Here is a 22,390-nt window from a genome sequence, read left to right on the forward strand (position 1 = left end):
TGAATTATTTCTCCTTCACTGTCAAACTCAGAGTCCTGAAAGAGTTCAAAATCATTTAGCCTTGTTGGTCTAGTTCTGCTTCTGCTTGGTCTTTGAGTTTGTTCTGTTTGAGATTGGCTTGATGAAACTAACTCATCAGTTGTCAATTCCTCTGCATTAGTTAACTCAAGTGTAGCCTGTTCTGGTTCTATATCAATTCTGGTTACTGATTGATCAATGACAATTTCTGGTTTCCATGCCAAATGCTCCTCAAACAACACATTTCTACTGAACTCTACCTTCTTTGTTCTAGGATTGTACAGCTTATATGCACCAGTTGAGTTGTATCCTAGGAAGATCATGGTTTCACTCTTATCATCCAGCTTTCTCATTTTCTGATCTGGTATATGCTTGTGACTCAAACAACCAAAAACTCTGAGCTGTTGAACTGATGGTTTCTGTCCTGACCACACTTCTTCAGGTACTTGAAATCCAAGCTTCTTTGTTGGACACAAGTTTAGCACATAGGTAGCAGTCATTACTGCTTCTCCCCAGAAATGATGAGGGAGCTTCTTCTCCTTCAACATACTTCTAACCATATTGAGGATGGTTCTGTTCCTTCTCTCAACTATTCCATTATGTTGTGGTGTATAAGGAGTTGTAACTTCATGTAGGATTCCATGAGTTGAGCAGAAGTTCTCCATCTTCTTTGAGCAAAACTCACCACCTCCATCTGTTCTAAGCACTTTGATATACCTTCCTGATTGTTTTTCTACCATGGTCTTGAAGACTTTGAACACTCCAAAGACCTCTCCCTTAGTTTTGAGCAGGTAAACCCACATCTTCCTACTGAACTCGTCAACAAAAGATACAAAGTACCTGTTTCCTCCCGTTGATATAGTATCAATTGGACCACATACATCTGCATATATCACATCTAAAACAGTTTTTGATCTAGATGCACTATAGGTACTAAAAGATGATCTAGACTGCTTACTTGACAAGCAACTTTCACAGATCTTTGAAGGTAGTTTGATATGAGTCAAGCCAGAAACCATGCTCTTAGAATTTAGCAGGCTTAAATCCTTGAAATTCAGATGACCAAATCTCTGATGCCACAACCAAGAACTATCCTTTTCCACCTCAGTAGCCAAGCAATGTGAGTTTAAGGCATTTACCTTGATTTGGAAGGTCCTATTTCTGGTGAGAGGAACCTTCAAGATCAATTTGTGATAAGTGTCATAAACTTCAAGATAGCCATTGCTCATATGCAGAGTGAATCCTTTCTCCAATAGTTGACCCATGCTAATGAGGTTGCTCTTCAAACCAGGAACATACAGGACCCTAGTTATCACTGCATTTTTTCCATCTTCCTTCTTGACCATCACATCACCAATTCCTTCTGCTGAGATGTGTCTATCATCAGCAAACCTGACTCCACTTTTCTTGTTCTCATCAAGATTGATCAACCAATCTTTGTGACCAGTCACATGGTTAGAACACCCTGAATCAATGTACCATATTTCAGAATGTTTGTTACCTTCTTTTGCTAGCATCATCAAAGAGACAGGTTCTTCATCTGATTCCTGATTCTCTTTAGCCAAGTTAGCCTCATTACTTGGTGCCTTACATTCAGAGGAGAAGTGACCAATCTTGTTGCAATTGAAGCACCTCAAGGACTTCCTATCAACCCTTCTCTTGCCTCCTCTCCAATTCTGTGAACCTCTTCTTATGGATGTTTCTGATTGCTCACCTCCTTCTAAGTTCAAGACTTGTTTCCCTGAACCAGTAGAAGCACCTCTGAATCTTCCTCTTCCTCGAGTTCCCCTTTTGTAGAAACCTCCTTTCTTCCATGTTTGTGCTTGAAGCACCTGATCATGTGATCTTTCACTAGATCTCTCCATCATTCTCTGCTCATGTGCTTCTAAGGACCCCTGCAACTCTTCAACCTTCAGGATTGCTAAATTCTTTGATTCTTCTATTGCCACAACAATGTGATCAAATTTTGGTGCTAGGGTGCGAAGAATTTTCTCCACAATTCTTTGATATGTGATTGTCTCCCCAGAGGCCTTCATTTGATTAGTGATGACAATCACTCTATTGAAGAATTCTGCTACCTTCTCATTCACTTCCATCTGCATCAATTCATATTGACGCCTTAAGGTTTGCAATCTCACCTTCTTCAATTGGTCTGCATCCTTATTGCAAGCTTCAAGAATCTGCCATGCTTCTCTTGCTGTCCTTGCAGAGGCTATCTTCTCAAAGTGTACATTGTCAACACATTGATGCAAGAAGAACATAGCCTTGTTGTCTTTCTTCTGATTTTCTCTATGCACTGCCCTCAAAGCATCTGTAGCACCTTCTGCAAGTGCAGGGTATCCTTCTTCAACCACCTCACGCACCTCTTGGTATGCAAAGATCACCTTCATTTGGATATGCCATTTATTCCAATTCTTGCCGTCGAGGATGGGGAGATTTGCAGGGAAACTTCCATTCGTTGGTCCCATGGTGAAATCAGTTCTTGATACCAGTTTGTTAGAGAAGAATTAAGAAGAAAAGGAAGAGAGGATGAGTAGAATGGATGTACTTCTTTGTATATGAATGTATCAAAATCAAAAACACCAAACTTACTATATATAGCAAGCTTTTCAACTAATTCAACTAACTGACTTTCCTAATATGGAAACTTCTGCAACTATATTACCTAACTTTTGAATTACACTTATTTTAACAGCAAATACAAATGGCATAAATTTTTATAGGAATGAAATATGTTTGTGGGATAGCACTCCCCAATTCCATCATGCGTAGAACCATTATTTTAAATTGCAGTTGTAGTTAATGTGATTGTGGTTATTGCGATGTAAATTATTTTGTGAGTAAAAAAATATTTTTTATATTGGTGCAGTTTAATATGACCCAAATGCGATCTAATATGATTACGTTATGACATCCACAATTACCGTAATATTGTGGGTGAGATGGGGTTCGCAATTTGAATTTATGCTTAGGACCATAGGTAAGTTTCTGGACCAGTGAAGATAGCAAATGCATGGAAAGCAAAAAGAACATTTTTTTTTGTAGCTGAAAAATAAATGCATGATCATATATAGAAGACACTGGTTGTTAAGGATACAAGAAAAGAACAAATTCTTATTTAAAGGTTTAAATTAAATAAATGATACATACTTTTCAAAATTATAATACATTTTTTACTTTTAAGAATTTTGGAATAGCCATAGCCCATAAGATTGTTTAAGTATGGAAAAAATCACTCTAAAGTAAGCATATTGATTTGATAAAGTACATAGAGATCTTAATTCACTAAGTATTAATCCGGAGTGAATACATACTTTAGAAAATACTTATCCGATTATTATATACTGCACTCTAGCCCGTATCTACTTTTGTAACTGTATAATTAAAGAGGTTGAAGGAGACAGATGTTAGAAGTGTAATTTATGTGAGGTTATATTTGGAAGTTATGCGGAAAAAAGGAAAGAGAGATATGAAGTGGTAAGAATGATGACAGAAAGAAAAGGAAAGGAAAACAAATTTCTGTCATATTTAAGACTGTGAAATTAGATGAGATTAGACTAAAATAATGATAATGAAATAATATATTTTTTATTCTTTTTAAAAAATATAATTAACAATGAAAAATGTAGAAAAATGTAAATATAAAATTTTACTAAAGATATTTAACTACTTTGATATTTGTCTTCAAAAAAATCCAAATTGGACGATAACAATAAGCATGGAGAGAGTTTTAGAGGACACTATAAAACCTCCAAAGCTCTTCCATCTCTTTCCCCATAAACAAGATACCAAACTGGACCTTCAAATGGAAGGACATTTAAATCATGAAAGGGATTGAACCATAAGTTGACATCATAAACAAACTTATGAGGTGGCTTAAAATGAATAATGGAAATTGGGTTGATGTGGTAGTTCCACTGTCCTTTCTTTCTCACTTCAAGCTTATGTATAATAAATAGATTAACCCTTTAAAGAATAAAACTAACAACATTAAATATCTCTTTGATGTCATTAATAAATGAAACATCAAAATAAATGCTTACTACATATAGTACTTAGTGATGGAATTACTTAACCTCAAGCTTTCAAGTATGCTTTGACACATGGAACTGAGTGATCAGCTATAAAGAAATTCTCAAATTCATAACATGTTAAGGCTTACTAGACAGATCAGAGATACACAAGAACAACATTCAAAATTTAATTCTTGGTTCAAGTGTCACAACAGACCCTACAAAAGATTTGGAAAAAAATGATAAATTAAATCTTTTCTTTGAATGAAAAGACCAATCTGATTTACAACTTCAAGAAAAGAATGACTAACATTATAGTTAATTCAATATATCCTCACTAAATTTCAAGTCTGATTCCACTCTTGGTTCTAGAGAAAAACTTTGCAAAGCCATTTCTACTCTTCTCAGAACTGACATGATTTGGCAACGCAGCCGATGAAGTTGACAACGATGATGAAAGTGGCGAACTTTCTTCATTTTTGTTTAAGGAAGGACATGGGCTCCCATCAGCAATCCTAGAAGAAATGGAATCTCTTTTAGGCGAAAATGTGTCATTTGAATGCAGCTTCCACATTTCTCCACTAGCGCGAGCACCAAGTATAGGACTCGCAGGAATGCTAGCAGTATCAATAAGGAAATCTTCTATTGTAGCCAGTGACTTCAATTGATTCCCTAGAGATGCTATTGTTTTCTGGCACTCAGCAAGCTTTCCAGCAGCTAGTTCTAGGTCCTCCTGACACAGAAAAAATCACAAGCAATACATTAGTTGTGCAGAACATTTAGGGGATGTTAGGAAGAGATTTTAAGAAACTTACTTTACATTATTTTATCCTATAAGCACTTAAGTAGGTGTTGGGAAGAGCTAATGAAAATATTTTATGACCTTCCCATAAGCTCTATTTATAACTTATTTCACCAAGTTTATCAGATATAGAAGCTTATGAAATAAGCTAAAAAAAGCTTATAGAAAGGCCATGTTATAAGCGCTTATTAAATAAGCCTATAATTAAGTTGTTTACACAAACATTCCCTAATTTAGATCTCCATGGTGACCAACCTGTTTAATCTTCTTTTCTCCATATGAACTTGCTGTTGACCTGAGTATCTCTTCCTCGAATTCCTTATACTTCATTGCAATTTCTTCTGACACGGCCCTCTCCTTATAAACCTCTATTTCTAATAAGTCAACCTTTGCAGATTTGCTTTCTAGCTCTTCGTTCAGGTCCTTACACTTTGTTGCAATTTCATCTAACACAGCCCTCTCCTTATCAACCTCTGCTTCTAATAATTCAACTTTTGAAGATTTGCTTTCTAGTTCTTCCTCCAAGTCCTTAAACTTCATCGCATTTTCATCCGACATAGCCCTCTCCTTGTCAACTTCTGCTTCTAACAAGCCAACCTTCACAGATTTGCTTTCTAGCTCTTCCTCTAAGTCCTTACACTTCATTGCAATTTCATCTGACAAAGCCTTCTCCTGAACAACCTCTGCTTCTAATAGATCAACCTTTGCATATAATGTTTGAGCATCTGCCTCCATGCTCAATAGGTAATTTTCTACTATTTGCTTTGACTTGTAGGCATTTTCTAGCTCTCTTTGCAACTCCTCTAATTTATTTTCTGCCTCCCTCAACTGAAGTCGGGACTCCTCGATATGCTCTTCACTATTCGTCAAAGCTATCTCTAATTCAGCCTTTTCTGCTTCTATCTTCTCTAACTTGTCTTTCAGTTCTTCCATTTGCTGATTCATGGTCTCAAACTCCACTCTGAGAGTGGTTTCTTCATTACTGCATTGATTGGCAACAACTGGCTCTTGGACAAGGTTTATATTCTTAGTCTCGGGCAATGCAACAAGTCGTTCCATTTCAAGAAAGTCATCCATAAGATCAATTTTAACGGAACTAGATGGGGTTTGTTGTCTGCACTTTTCACTCTTGAACTGATCAAGCTCAGCAATTAGTGCGGATGCCCATGAGTCAGAACAATTTGGCTCACACTTGTTTAGTTCAGAGCCACTCATCTTTTGAGTGTCAATCTCCACTACATTAAGCGGCTCACCACTGTCTGATTGACTATCTGTGAGAGATTCAACACAAAATGAGGATGCTGTAATGGATTTATGATCATTAACATAGGAAGCTCTAGAAGCAATGTTCTTTAGTATCCGGCACTCTGCCTCAAGTTTAGCGACTTTCTTAATGTTTTCTAAATGTTGCTTGCTAGCTGTCTCAGCAGTCTGAGTGCTTAAATCTCTCTCAATTGTCATGATTTCCAGCTCTTCCAATTTAGCTAGGAGCTCATGCCTAAGAGCCATGTTCTCTTTCTCCAAATATTCAACCTTTTGAGACATGCCAATATCAATAGATGATCTGGCATTAGAAGCATCTAATTTTCTCTGAAGCTCAACAAGCTTGTTCTCAAGTTCAACTTTGGCTGATTCCAAGTCAAGAGTTTTCTCCACTATAGCGTCATGGATATTCTCTTCTTGCTCTTCTCTTGTCTGTCTTAACTGCCTAACACACTCCTTAAGTGCACCATCTAGATGGGCGACTCGATCTTCCAGAGCTGAATTCCTTAGAGTGACTACATCGAGTTGCTTCTTTAATACTGCCACTTCTTTTTCAGCCTTTTCCCAGCCTGAGTTAACGAAAATGGCGCAATCACAATCTTAAAAAGGGAGAACGAGAAACAAAAGGAAAACAATATATCCGGGAAATAAACAAGGAGATAATCATTATGATAGTGTCAGCATGTACACCTTATGATAGATCATATATAAGTCTCTTAATAAACTAGTGACATAATTCAGATGCAATTTGACATTTAATTTCCATAAACCCTACTTAACCCTCCTTTAGGAATAGGAATTTCTCTTGTGCAGTTTGATTGTTCAACAATCAGCTGAATTGTTTTGTAGAGACAAGTCTAATGGAAATTTTCTCTCCACTTGTGTGGGTGAGGTTGCGTACATCTACCCTCCCTAAACCTCATGCACTGGGCCACCCAATGAAGCTAAGAAGGATGGAATGATAATCAAGCAATATCGGTGGTTATTTTTAAAATTAAAGAAAGCAATAGAGGAATGTACTGAATATTATTAACATTAGTTGTACCTGCAATGGCTTCTTCAGCAACTTTGGCATGCTGCTGAACCATGTCTTCTTTGGCATTGACATTTACAAGCGCTGCAGATAGCTTCTCGGACATATTCTTCAATCCATCATCTAGATGACCATCCTTTAAATTTTTTATATTTTCATTTTCTCCATTTTCATCTCCCTCTAATGAACCATCATTTGTGATGCCAGTAGTAGGTACAGATTTTGAGGTGACTTCTTCGGGAAATTGTGCACTGATATTTGAACTAACATTATCATCTTCATCACAGGCTGTGACTTTTGACGTGACATCAGGTGACTGATTGCTTCCATTATAAGACTCCTTTGGTTCTTCCTGCTTTAAAGGACATGAAAATATTATACTTCTAAGGAGAAAGAAGGACAAAAGTTTATAGTACTTTGTTCTGTTTGTGAAATATAGAAGCATGACTAATTGACTATTGCATGCTGAACTATCAGTATCAGGACCACAAATCAATTTCCAGGAGGAGAAAGGCATGAAGAATAAGATTTTTTATGTTAAAGTTATTGAAAACTCGAAATACATTCTTGAATGCACTGAACAAGCATCGGCCACATTGGATCCATTTTAAATTTCGGCATAGCTACTAAATACTGGCTGCATAAAATGAGAACTTAATTTCAAATATGATTGCATAGTAAGAAGCTATGTCTTTGGGTCATTTATTGTCTAAAATGGAAATAGAAATTTATTTCATGTTTTGCACATGGGAGACAGACCTGGAGAAGGGAAAATACCCTTTATGCATTAATAATGTTCAAAAATGGAACATTTTCCAGAAACATTACTGGTGCCACAAGAATCAAAACAAACCATTTGTAGTGACTAAATCATTATAAATTATGAGCACAATTTTATTTGTATATTCATCTACATTAGGACATAGAATAAAGAATACGAGAGGTAAAAACAACCAAAGAAAAGCATCTAAGTTTGCGAGTAAGTGAATGATAAAATTCATTCACTAAGGAATCTTTTGTTTACCATACAAGAAAGGAATCAAATTAGAATCCAAATCTTGTGACTTGAGATATAAAAAAAAGAACCAAATGTTTCAATAAAGGATCAAAGCCTAAAACAACTCTTAATACACCTTATTGAGCAATTGGTGCTGGATTCATTATCATACCTGTTCATCTGAGTATCTCTCAGAATGAGATGACACAGATCCTGAACTTTCAGTTTCACCAGGGCTCTTCTCAGAAGACTTTCGCTTCCATAACCATCTCTTCTTATCCATCATTGAAACTAACAATATAATATTACCTTGAAAATTGAAAAGCATTCATCTGCAGACATTACCCAACAAAATGTTCAGAAACTCAGCCAAAACAAACCACAAAACCTTATTCAAGATTATAAAGAAGAGAAAATATGAAAAAGTTGTAGCCAAATCTTCAGCTTGTTACATGCTGAAATACACTTCCTCCTCAACAATTTTAGTAGTTTAAACAACAAAAAAGATATAACTTTGCTTAACATTCTTCACCAGCTTTGTTTAATCCACCCCAAACCCACATTAAACACTATTACAAGAATAAAAAAGTGAACTTTAGCTTGATCAAATAAGGTATGAGATAAAAAAATGATTTTTTTAGCTCCATTATCATGGCAAAAAAAAAGCCATAGTTCTTAGAACATCATTGAAATTAAAATCTAATAGCTTCAAAGCATTCTGCATCAAATTTATAGACCCAGCGTAATGAAACAGTAGGAGAAAAAAACTGAAGCTTCTTACCAAGTAATAAATTCAAAAGATTCTAAAATATGAGTTACCCATTTCAGCCTTTGAACTGAAATACATCAAAAGTTCCCAAAAATTCAATGTACAATGAAAAAACTTAGTTATTTATTGGCACAAGTACCTTCGACTTTCTCTTCTATGCACTTTAATCTCTGTTTCTATTTTCAGTGTTTTTCCTTTCCTTCCATTTATTGTTGGCTTCCAGCTTTTTCTGCAGGTTGGTTTTGATTAAACTGGCCTCACTGATAGATGACAACAGTACTTACGAATTACAAATAGAAGACTAAATACCCACTTTTACTCTTTAATAATTTCGGTTATAACAAAAATAAAAATTCAAACTATTAGTCCAGCATCATAAATATAAATCAAAATAATCCAATAAAATTATTTAAAAAAACTAATTTGAAACATGCATCTAATGTTTTTGAACCATTTTGTGTTTTTAAAAAATTTCGGATACAAGCACAAATTTTGAAAGAACAAAATAGTTCTTTACTCTAAAAATATTAAAACTAAATATAAAAATATATTTTTTAAATAGTTTACCTTCTAATAAAAACTTACCCTTTAAAATTTGTTAGCTAGTGTGCATGAGATTGTGGCTAGTATTTCCTGATAATAATAAAATGGGGAGGCAAAAAATCTATAGAATGTCAGTAACAGTAAGCACTCACATAGCAACTGCTACATCACACAGCTATAGAACAAGATAATAGATTGGGTTAAGGTGTTTCTGTTTCTTGTTTTTAGCTTAATTTTTTTTTTAACTTTTCTTTTCTAAATGCATACACTTATTTTAACAAGGGGCCATGTGATTGTAGATGTTGTCAGAGTTTGTGTGAAGTTCAAGGGTGTGTTTATGCTAGTGGGGTGTGTGACCACACTCACAAACACATTTCTCAGCTTTTTCACCAAAATGTCTCTTATTTGTTTCATTTGATTCTTCATTTAATTTACTAATTTGAACTTGAGAGTTACTCTTCTTCCCGCCCATGCTCATGCACCATGATATTTGGAGCTGGGATCCTCTCCTAATAGTCCAGTACAGAAATGTTGTATTCAAATTAATTTAATGATTTAAAAAAATTTAATTAAAAATAATTTGAAATTTGAGTCCTTGAAAGTTTTTAAATGACACATGTCACCATCTCATTCAGATTAGACTTTCAAGTATTCGATAGGATCCACATTCTAATAGTTGGGACTGAGATCTTCTCTATTTTTGGAAAGTTTAGTATTAAACTCTCTCTAATATGAGGTACCAAAAAGAATTAATAGTCGGTCTAGATCTTTAATTATTTTAGTTAAATAAAAAGTTGAAGTTTATTCTTACATTCAATATTAAAGAATCTATTACCAGAGAGGATCTCTTCATTCATTCTTTGTAAAAAAAGTTCAGCTTATTAATTCATCCTCCCATTTAACTCTACAATTACTGTCTTCCATTCATATTAATGAAAGCAAGAGCATTATTGATAGAGTGAATAATTAATACTACCTTAAAATTTGAGAACAACACTTATAAGTTATTTTGCAAAAAATTGACACTTATATTAAACGGAGATTAATGTTCACTTTGTTGGTTTTGACTATGGTTGTATGACTTGAAGAGAAATCCTATTACTACATTGTTAATTTTTTCCCTTTGTTTGCTTCCTACACAGTGCAAATTGTGAAAAAGTAGTTTTCTCTTTGAAACAAAAATGAAATGTATCACTTGTGACATGAGACTAGAATGTAGGGTCACCAATTGCTTTATGTCATTTTCTTTTGGCAAGTTTAAAAGGTGATGATGACTTCCACGCACCTCATACAACACAAGGTGCCACATTATTTAGGTTTTTTTTAATGTGGAGTTGTACTTTGTTTTTTACTTCATCTACAATAATAAGGTGATGGTAATGATTAGAAATTTCTAATTAAAATGGACATCATATATTTAATACAATTATATCAGCTATTTATTTTGGGTTACAAAACAAGTGATCTAATTAATAACAACCTATAAGATTTCTAAAACTGATAATGGATATGGGCTTAACGAGTGGATACCCAAACGGTTGGCCTATAGGGATAATGAGAACCCTATAAGTTAACACATAAGGAACAGTTATGGTCCTCAAGACACCAAATCACAAATAGTTTTCACATCTCCCCATCAGAGAGAAAACGAAAGTCCGAAAAGGAATTCAGGATTTGGTTGAGGAAGACCATCATACCAAAACTCTTCTCTCAAAAGGTATCTCAAAGGAGAAGGAGTATATCAGAGAGCATGGATTTAGGGATTCAGGTATGACTTTATATCTTTGTTTTATATTATGTGTGAGAATCACGAGATTCAAGATCCTAGGATTGGTATTTCACCAATGATCAGGAAATATCTAACAAGTGGTATCAAATTTAGGTTCTGAATTTTATGGTTCTCCATTAAAGATGATTTTCCCCCAAATTTTTTATAAACCCTAATTTTTTAAATTTGGGGATTTTTATGTTTTCGCAATAGGTTATGAAAATTGGGTATTTAGTAATAATGAGTTTAACTTTTATCCGCTTTTGCTTATTTGAATTATGAGTAATTTGTATTATGAATCATTGCAACATGCAGTGGAGTATATATTCAGATATGTGCATGAACATTACATTAACTCTTATGACTATTATTTGCATCTATTTTTTATGCATTTCAATCTGGATCTATTTTTGTATTTGATTAAGATTGTATCCATTTTTATGGGTTGATATATATGTAATATATCTTTTGGATTTGGAATTATATTGTGCGATTAGATTTGTTAATCATAAAAGATATTAAATCTAAAAGTTTTAATTACAAGATTATATTTTTTTATAACAGACCCATGTTGTTTATTTTTGTCTAGTAATTATTTTTGAATTAATTGATGCAATATGATGTCAAAGTAACTTCTATTGTGGAAATTGATTAAAATTACACAGATGAGTATGAGATTATTTATGTGAATTATGTTCGGCCCAAAGGAAGACACAATTTGGCCAAATAATAACATACTTGTGATGATAAATAAGTAACAATTATAAAAAAATCATGTGAATAATAGTCGGTCCAAAGAAAGGCTATTGTTTGACATAACTAATTGTTAATATTTGATCATTACGTTGAGAGTACCACTTACGAATAAATTTCTCTGTCCAAAGACTAGAAATTGATGTTGTGTTGGGTATCTTGTAATGGGTCTATTATGTGAACATGTCTTATTTTATATAAATTACCTGACTTGTTTGTTTAAATGACTGCAACACTTATGGTTCGTTGAATTGGTTGGTGGCTAATTGTATTATTAAGTAGTTGTTATTGTTGAAACATTGTTCTTGCCCTACCATGTTTAATCATGTATAAAATGATATAAAAAATTATGTAAAATTCAGAAAAAGACCATTATTGAGAATGAGAATGGTGCAATGCTATCAATAAGCTATAATGGATATATGTATTTATACATGGATATAAATAATATATGTTTTGGATTAAGGTTATGTTGAATCAAACTCAACTAAATGGTTTTGCATTTGGATTTGACATTTTAAGGTTATGAAGTCGCAAAGTGACATCTTTTCTATGAATTGTTCATAATAAATATCAAATGCTAGTGCATATATGTATCCATGCGAATATTAATCGGCCCAAAAGAAGATTATTATTTGGCCGAATTATATACACACATGTGATAGTAAACGTGTTATTATTATAAGGTTGCAATGTAAATGGCAAATCAGTTCAAAGAAGGGTTTATTATTTGACATGAATTATGATCAATGTTTGACCATTACAAACAAGAGTGTCATTAGTGATTGATATAAAATATCAAACAAATTGTATGTTTGCATTTTATGCAAATAATGATCGGCCCAAAGGAAGATTACTATTTGGCCCAAATTACAAACGTACTTGTAGAAATAAATATGTGATAATCATATGAATTTCCATGTGAATAGTAAGTCAGTCCAAAGAAATGTTTATTGTTTGATAGAATTGATTATCAGTGTTTGATTACTACATTGAGTGTACCACTTACAAGTTAATATTTTTGTCCAAAGACTAAATATTAATGTTGTGTTAGGTAACTCGTGATGTACCCCACCATCATTTGAATTTAAGTATTGAAGTTGAGTGAGTTAAATCGCAACAATGATTGCAATTTGTTTTGTTCTTTGACTAGTGCTGCAAATATTTCTACTCAAATTAAGAACATCTCATTGTTGAATGAGGCAAACCTTAAGGTCTATAAGGAAGCTGTAGAAATTATTCTCAGCTGTATGGATTTAGATGTGACACTTTAGGTGGAAAAAATCATTTCTACTATGGAAATCATTGATGAGGTTAAAATTGAGAAATCGGAAGACTCTAAACAAATGTGTCTAATGATCATGAAACACTCTATTCCCGAAGCGTTTCGAGACTCTATTTATGAGGTAAGAGTGTAAGGAAATTCCTTGCAAAAATAGAACATTTTTTTTGCCAAAAATGAAAAGGCGGAGACGAGTAGCCTTTTGGCTAAACTCATCTCCATGAAGTATAAAGACATATGAAATATAAGGGAGTATATTATGGAGATGTCTAATCTCGCATCAAAACCCAAGTCACTTAAGTTAGAGCTTAGTGATGACTTGCTTGTGCACTTGGTTTTGATCTTGCTTCTTGCACACTTTGGGCATTTCAAAGTGAGTTATAACACTCAGATGGACTATGTGCAATAGGAAGAGAGACTATAGGGAGATAAGAGTGAAAGTGTTCATTTAGCTATGACCTCTCAGAATAAGATAAGAAAGAACAATAAAAATGTTGTGAAAGGGTTATATGTGTTTTTTCCTAAGAGAATTTGGAATTATTCTGCAATACACTATGTTAGGCAAACCTAGCATGAAAGGTGTTGTTGAGCGATTAAAATGAACTCTTAAGGATATGGTGAGAAGTATGATTAATCATTTTTCCTTACCAGATTCTCTTTGGAGGAGAGCTTTAAAGACCACAATTTACATCCTTAATAGGATGCTAAGTAAAGTAGTTAATAAAACCTCATATGAGCTTTGGACTAATGAAATATCAAGCTTAAAATACTTGCACATTTGGGGTTGTCCAACTGAGGCGCGACCTTATAGGTCGTATGAAAGAAAATTGGACTCAAGAACAGTTAGTTGTTATTTTGTTGGTTATGTTGAATGCTTTCGGGGCCATAAATTTCTAATTAAGGTGGACATCATATATTTAATACAATTATATCAGCTATTTATTTTGGGTTACAAAACAAATGATCTAATTAATGATAACTTATAAGACTTCTAAAACTGATAACAAATATGAGCTTAATGAGTGGATACCCAAACGGTTGGCCTATAGGGGATAATGAGAACCCTATAAGTTAACACATAAGGAATGGTTATGGTCTCCAAGATACCAAATCACAAATAGTTTTCACATCTCCTCATCAGACATAAAACGAAGGTACCAAAAAGAATTCAGGATTTGGTTGAGGAAGACCATCATACCAAAACTCTCTCTCAAAAAGTATGTCAAATGAGTAGATCAAATAACATGGATTTAGGGATTCATGTATGACTTAATGTCCTTGTTTTATATTATGTGTGAGAATCATAAGATTCAAGATCCTAGGATTGGTTTTTTTAGTTAAATAAAAAATTAAAGTTTATCATCACATTCAATACTAAAGAATTTAGTAAAGGAGAGGATCTCTTCATTCATTCTTTGTAAAAAAAAAGCCATCTTATTAATTCATCTACCATTTAACTCTACAATTATTATTTTCTCTTTCATATTAATGAAAGCAAGAGCATAATTGATATAGTGAGTAATTAATACTACCTTAAAATTTGAGAACAACACTTATAAATTATTTAGCAAAAAATTGACACTTATATTAAACGGAGATTAATGTCCACTTTGTTGGTTTTGATTTGTTTTGACTATGGTTGTATGACTTCAAGAGGAATCCTATTACTACATTGTTAATTTTTTCCCTTTGTTTGCTTACTACATAGTGCAAATTGTGAAAAGTTGTTTTATCTTTGAAACAAAAATGAAATGTGTCACTTGTGACAGGACAGTAGAATGTAGGGTCACCAATTGCTTTATGTCATTTTCTTATGGCAAGTTTAAAAGGTGATGATGACTTCCATGCACCTCATACAACACAAGGTGCAACATTATTTAGGTTTTTTTTTAATGTGGAGTTGTACTTTATTTTTTACTTCATGTACAATAATAAGGTGATGCCACTTCCCTTCATCCAATTTCCTTTTTGAATTGCAACTTATACAAAACTAAACACATTATTAAGAAACGGTTAAGGATGGCAATAGGATGGAACGAGTAGTACTTTTCTATATTCATATCTGCTTTATTTGCGGGTATCCATACGGGTAGTGGGTATTTGTAGGTACTCCACGAGTTTTTAAATTTTAATATATATTTATATATTTTATAATAATCAATAAATATGCAGATAAATTTATCATATATTTTAATCACTAAAATTCATTATAAAATAATAATAAAAATGTAATATATATAAATTATTTAATTAAAAAATAAATTTATAAATATGCGGGTACCCGCTCCTACCCATAAGCTATGTTTATGGTAGCCATTGCAGGTACCCATGAGGCGGATATTTTTGTTATCCCTAGAAACGGTTTTGAGTTAAAACAGATTTCTATACAAGTGTAAAAAATAAGAGGTTTTAGATTATTTCTATATAAAGTATAAACATACATTATAGGCATTCCTTTGAGATTATTTCTCAAAATACTCTCTTTTTTATATCAAGGTGAAATTCAATTTCTCCCTTACAAACTTTTTATGTGTTAACTTTTTTTTACTCAGAGTGAAGGTGAGAAATCAATTGCTATTGACTGATTTATGACTTCATGTTATTTAATAAGATTAAAAAGAAGTTGATTTATGAGATATTGAAGTCACAATTAGTTAAACTTGAATTCTCTCAAGCATATATTAAAAAGATTTGGTTAGAAAATATATCTTGACTCAACTTCCCCATTAGGAAAGTTGAATTCTAAATTTTGATATCATATAATCTTACAATTTACGGTTAATTATATATTGACGGTCAAATATTGGGCACGACCAATTATTTACTGACTTTTTATGTATAAGTAAAATAAAATAGATGACTTGGATTGTTTAGTCTAAACATGAACCCAACCTAATCATGATCTCATACCCATAAAGGAATTGTGTCAATCCAATATCTTACTATAGTATCAATTTAGATATAATGTATAGTCAAATCATATAATCCAAGAAATATGAAACTAAGACTAAGATATATTTGTAATATGTTATTTTAAATAAATAATATAAGTCGTTCGTAAAATTGAACCCATCAAAATGAGATTTGAATTAAAATAGGTTGGAAGGATAAGACAAATCTTATATATCGGCACACTTTCTCCTTATCAAGAATTTTCTTCTAGGATTAATGGTTTGGAGAATTTGCCACCATTGATCACTTAATCAAGTGCATCTATAGTATCATTAAGCATCATAAAAGATAAGCCAATGGGTGTAATCACAAACCAAACTTAGTATATCCATCAACATCCTCCACCTTATCCGAATAGGTTAAAACTATATAATTCCATGTCAGCCATCACTAAATCAAGATTCAATCTAAAATTGTTGTGAGTCCAATGTTAGCTTCATCATGCTACTATTTTCCAACATGATGTATTATCAAAAAGTAAGAACATGTCTGAAAATGCATTTCCTCATGAAAAATGTATATAGAATTCAAATTTGTTTTCAAATAATTAATTAACATATTAACACAACAAGGATCACATACACATTCACTATGCTAGAATTAATATTTAACAACACTCATTCAACAACGCTTATGTGATAAACGCTGTTAAATTTAAGGCGGAAGAGAATTAACATCCCTTATTGAAGCAAACAATATTAAATGTGTTATTTTTAACAGCGCTTATTGAAGAAAATGTTGTTAAAAGTCATACTTATTGAAACAAGCGTTGTTAAAGATCATACATTCATATATTTAACAACACTTCTTCAGTGAACGTGATTAAAGATCATACTACATTCGTATATCTAACAACACTTCTTCCATAAGCACTGTTAAACGCTTGTTTTAGTGAGCGTGAATCTTTTCAAATTCAAAAACAAAACTTCACACAATAATACACATATCACTCAGTTTATTATTTCTCTTATTTTTCTTCTTCTCCATGAGTTACATTTTTTTCTCTTTTGTTTTTAGTTTTTCTCTTCAAGCAAGTTATCGGTTTTTAGTTTTTCTCTTCAAGCATAAGGTCTCAAAGAAATTGCACAGCGAAAAAGAAAGAAGAAGACAAGAAAAACGCAAGAACCTTTTATTCAATTTTGCAAGAGAGATTACAGAGTAAATGAAATGAGAAAAGAAGACTGAATTAGAAAAACTAACTAACTAATAAAACTAACCTACAACCTATAAATAGAAACCAGTTAACTTAACAACCACAAAATGGTCTTAAGAAAAGGCAAGCCCAAAGAAATAAAACAGAAAGAAAATAATGAAAACGGGCTGAAGAAAACTAGCCCAAAGACTAAACCAAACAGAAAAGGAAAAAGAGAGGGGAAGGAAGCCATAGAAGCTTGAAGCTTAAGGTAACAAAATGGAGAAAATTAACAACCCCCTCAAGTTAAGCGATGCAAATCACAGAGACCCAACTTGAAGATGAAGTTCTGAAACGACTTGGGAGGAAGAGCTTTAGTGAAAACATCTGCTAACTGATCAGTTGAGGGAATAGGTAAGAGATGAACAAGGCCCTTCTGAATTTTCTCACGAACAACATGACAGTCGATTTCAATATGTTATGTTTGTTCATGAAACACAGGATTATGAGCAAGATAGATGGTTGATCTATTGTCACAATAGACAGAAGTTGGAAGAGATATAGGAATGTGAAGAGCATTGAAGAGATAATCTAGCCATTGAAGTTCACAAACGAGGCTGCCCAAAGCTCGATACTTGGCCTTAAAAGAAGATCGACTAACGGTGTTTTGTTTCTTGGTTTTCCAAGAGATGAGGGAAGAACCAAGGAATACACAAAAACCAGTGATTGACTTTCTTGTATAGAGGCAGCAAGCCCAATCTGAATCAGCAAAAGTAGACAACTTGAATGTTGATTGTGAGTTGAATAGAAGACCCGGAGATGGTGAATTTTTTAGATAATGTAGGACCCTACGAGCAGTAGTGAGGTGTGTAAAGTGCGGATCAGACATAAATAAACTGAGTTGTTGCACAGCAAATGATATGCCAGGTCGAGAGATGGTGAGATAGATTAGTCTGCCCACAAGTCTTCTATATGAGGATGGATCAGGAAGAGGAGTGCCTTGATTGAGATGGAGTTTAAGAGATGGATTTGAAGGTGTTTTAGCAGGCTTGGAAGCTAATGTCCCTGATTCTTCAAGTAAGGATAAAGTGTATTTGCATTGGTTGAGGTGAATTCCCTTTGCAGATCTGGCAATTTCGAGGCCTAAAAAATACCTCAGTTGGCCCACGTCTTTGATTTTGTAGGGAATATCAAGAATGTGCTTGACTTGTTTGATTTCTAAGAAGTCGTTGCCAGTAAGGACCAGATCATCGACATAGACCAAGATAGCAGTGAATGAGTTGGGAGAACCTTTGGTGAAGAGGGCTTGATCTGCAGATGAGTGAGTGAATCCCAGAGAGATGAGTTTTGTGGACAGAGTTGTATGTCATTCTCTGCTGACTTGCTTGAGACCATAGAGAGACTTGTGAAGCTTGCAAACTAGAGAGGATGTATGGGGTATAAGACCTGGAGGGGGTTGCATATACACCTCCGCATGGAGATCTCCATGAAGAAATGCGTTGTTGATATCAAGTTGCTCAAGGAACCATGATTTGGCAGTAGTTAAAGCCAATATGACTCTGATGATAGTAATTTTGACAACAGGGGAAAATGTGTCAAAGTAATCCACCCCTTCCATTTGATTGAAGCCCTTGACGACCAAACGTGCTTTGTACCTATCTAAGGTGCCATCTTCAAGATACTTCACTTTATAGACCCATTTGCAACCAATAGGCACTTTGTTGTTAGGTAGGGGAACAATGGACCAAGTGTTATTGAGTTAAAGAGCTTGTAATTCTTGTGTCATTGCTTCTTGCCAGCAGGGAATAGAGGAGGCTTTCTTGTAGGTGGAAGGTTCTGGAATGGTTGAGACAACAAGATAAAAGTTACTGTAAGAGGAAGCACAATTAGTATAACTGATACAAGAAGATAAAGGATATAGAGTACCTGTAGGGGGTTCTAGTTGTTGAGGAGTGGATGTGGATAGGCTGCAGTGATAGTCTTGTAGGTTATATGGAGGATTCCTAATTCTAGTTGATTGCCTAGTTGGTTGGATGATGCTTTGTTGAGGAGATGAGATGTGTTGGTCATGTGATAAGGACTGGGAATTTGGTAAGGTAGCATGGGTATTGTCATTAGGATCAAGGATAGGGGTATCAGTGGATGGAGGGGTAGGTTTGCAAATGGAGTTGGTATTGATGTCATGGCTATGGTTGTACTGGAAGGGGAAGTATTGTTCATAAAAGATTGTGTTTCTTGAAATGAAGACAGAATGTGTGTGAAGGTTGTATAGGATGAATCCTTTCGTTCCTTCCTTATATCCAAGAAAAACAGCCTGAATGGCCCTTGGTTGGAATTTGGTTCTATGAGAGAGTAGAGTAGTTGCATATGCTAGGCATCCAAATACCCTAAGATGGTCCATAGGAGGGAGGGATTTGTGAAGGGATTGGTAAGGGTTCTGCTGTTTGAGTAAAGGTGAAGGCAGCCTATTGATAATGTGGGTGGCATGCTGAATAGCAAAGTTCCAAAGTTTAGAGGGTAAATGAAATTGAAAGAAGATAACTCTTGCTATATTGAGGATGTGTTGATGCTTCCTCTCAACAATACCATTTTGTTGAGGGGTCTCAACACAAGTTCTTTGATGAATGATGCCCTTTTTACTTAGGTGATCATGCATCAAGAACTCAACTCCATTATCACTCCTAAGGCACTTAAGTTTCTTATCAAACTGAGTTTCTATGTAGGAGATGAAATGGATTAAATGAGACCTAGTCTCTGCTTTGGACTTCAGAAGAATGATCCATGTAAACCTTGTGTGATCATCAACAAGGGTAAGGAAGTACTTGTGACCATATATAGATGGTGTTGAATATGGACCCCAAATGTCAGCATGGAATAAATCAAAGCATTGTGAGGTAATAGATGTACTTACATTGAAAGGTAATTTCTTTTGCTTAGTTATGTGACAAACATTGCAATGAGTGATATCAAGAGTAGTATGAATATAAGGAAAAGATTTTCTAAGCTGAATTAAAACAGGAATTGGTGTATGTCCAAGTCTAAGGTGTCATAAGCAATCATTATTTGTCTTAACAGAATCAGTAATAGTAGAGTAATGTCCTATAAAATGCCTAGAATCATGTAAATCTATCAAGAAGAGCCCTTGGTGTAGCTTAGCTGAACCAATCATCCTCTTGCTATGGTTCTGCAAAATCAAACACTTGTTGTGAGAAATAATGAAGTGCCAATTGAGAGTATGCATTAGTTTGTTTACTGAAAGAAGATTGATATGAAATTGTGGAACAAGTAGAACATCAGTAATTTGAGTGTAGGGGTAAGGAAAATAGTGCCTGAAATGCAAGTAGATAATTTGTCACCATTAGGTAGGGTGATGAGCATTGGTGTTATGGACTTATAGGTTTGAAAATTATGTATATCATTGATAATATGGTCTGTAGCACCTATGTCCATGATCCAACAAGGTTTGACATTACCTGGTGATGCAGGGGATGTCTTGGTGTGTATGGCAGAATTGACAGTATGATCCCCTGCCTTGGCATTGTGCATCAGGTCTAGAATTTCCTGAACTTGTTCGTCTCTGAACACTTTGCTAGTTCCTTGGGCTGATTTAGTTGGCTGCAATTCACTGTCCTCATTGCTTTGATCCAAGGGAAAGCCAATTGTGTGATTTTCCATTTTGGTGAATCTATTGTTCTGAAAACCAGGGGGATAACCGTGCTTGATGAAGCATGTTTCAATGGTGTGGTTGGTTCTCTGGCAGTGGGTACATAATTTGTTCCCTTGGTTTCTGCCTCCATTGGTGAATCTAGACTTTTTTCCTCTATAAGTATTGCTTCCCCTTCCTCTAAAATTGGGATTGTTGCCTATATTATTATTTATGTTCTTGTAACTTTCTTGGTTTGTGCTGAGAGTTAAGACTCTATTTTGAGGTTCAGGGTCAGGGATGTTTGGAATATTGAATTGCCTTTCTTGTTGGCTTAATAGAGAGAAGGCTTTATTTATGTTGAGTAAAGGATCAATAAGCATTATTTGGGATCTAACTGGAGCATATTGCTCATTCAGGCCCTTTAAGAACCTAATTACATAACTTTGCTCCCTATAACCTCTCACTAGTGGAATCACTCCACAAGAACATTGGATGGAGCACTTAGAGTTAGGAATAGGCATAAATGTTTCAATCTCTTTCCAATGACTCTTCAATTCACCAAAGTATTCAGATATTGTAAGGTTGCCTTGATTCAAGTAATAGAAGTCATGGAGAAGTTCTGAAATTCTGAACATATCACCTTGTGAGAACCTATCTTGTAGGTCCTTTCAAACCTTAGCAGCTGAATCGATCCATAGTATTGACTTGACGATTGATTCCTCCACTGAGCGTTGTAACCATGAGAGTACCATATTGTTGCATTTCTTCCATAAATCGTGTAAGGGGTCGTCCAGTGGTGGCTGTTTCAGAGCTCCAGTGATGAACTTTAATTTGTTCTTGGTATCGAGGGTGAGCTTCATGGCTTGAGCCCATGAGTGATAGTTGGTTCCATTTAAGAGAGGCGTTACCAAAATCTGCACAGGGCTCTCGGTTGTGTGAAGATAATAAGGATTGTTGCTTTCATCGACACGGTAGTTTTGTGTAGCCATTGGTGAATTTGTCGAGGAGAAGAAAGGGAGAGGAGGAAGCTTTGGGAAGATGAATCAGAGCATTGAATGCTCTGATACCATCTCAAAGAAATTGCACAGCGGAAAAGAAAGAAGAAGAGAAAAAAAACGCAAGAACCTTTTATTCAATTTTCCAAGAGAGATTACAGAGTAAATGAAATGAGAAAAGAAGACTGAATTAGAAAAACTAACTAACTAATAAAACTAACCTACAACCTATAAATAGAAACCAGTTAACTTAACAACCACAAAATGAGGTTAAGAAAAGGCAAGCCCAAAGAAATAAAACAGAAAGAAAATAATGAAAACGGGCTGAAGAAAACTAGCCCAAAGACTAAACCAAACAGAAAAGGAAAAAGAGAGGGGAAGGAAGCCATAGAAGCTTGAAGCTTAAGGTAACAAAATGGAGAAA

At 34.3% G+C, this 22,390-nt stretch overlaps 3 protein-coding genes across 5 annotated transcripts; all 3 read right to left on the bottom strand.

Annotated features, from left to right (window-relative positions):
• LOC109337913 (filament-like plant protein) lies at positions 4,143-9,174 on the bottom strand. Of its 3 annotated transcripts, none has more exons than XM_019575003.1 (5): positions 9,035-9,174; positions 8,299-8,458; positions 7,142-7,484; positions 5,089-6,665; positions 4,143-4,764 (listed from the first exon to the last, which is right to left on the bottom strand). In XM_019575003.1, the coding sequence occupies exons 2-5, from the start codon at positions 8,452-8,454 to the stop codon at positions 4,369-4,371; spliced, it is 2,472 nt and encodes an 823-aa protein (XP_019430548.1). In that variant the 5' UTR covers positions 8,455-8,458; positions 9,035-9,174; the 3' UTR covers positions 4,143-4,368. The 3 variants fall into 3 exon arrangements, with proteins under 3 accessions (XP_019430548.1, XP_019430553.1, XP_019430560.1); XM_019575008.1 differs by lacking the exon at positions 9,035-9,174 and adding an exon at positions 8,640-8,800; XM_019575015.1 differs by lacking the exon at positions 9,035-9,174 and having other exon boundaries at positions 7,142-7,481; positions 8,299-8,454.
• On the bottom strand, positions 17,627-18,943 carry LOC109327949 (uncharacterized mitochondrial protein AtMg00810-like). The gene is made up of 3 exons (XM_019561136.1): positions 18,772-18,943; positions 17,825-18,636; positions 17,627-17,761 (listed from the first exon to the last, which is right to left on the bottom strand). Exons 1-3 carry the CDS (start codon positions 18,941-18,943, stop codon positions 17,627-17,629), a joined length of 1,119 nt encoding a protein of 372 aa, XP_019416681.1.
• On the bottom strand, positions 19,085-21,606 carry LOC109327957. Its single transcript, XM_019561148.1, has 2 exons — positions 20,799-21,606; positions 19,085-20,040 (listed from the first exon to the last, which is right to left on the bottom strand). Exons 1-2 carry the CDS (start codon positions 21,604-21,606, stop codon positions 19,085-19,087), a joined length of 1,764 nt encoding a protein of 587 aa, XP_019416693.1.

Source organism: Lupinus angustifolius, chromosome LG02 (genome assembly GCF_001865875.1).
Source record: "Lupinus angustifolius cultivar Tanjil chromosome LG02, LupAngTanjil_v1.0, whole genome shotgun sequence".
Taxonomy (NCBI): Eukaryota; Viridiplantae; Streptophyta; class Magnoliopsida; order Fabales; family Fabaceae; genus Lupinus; species Lupinus angustifolius.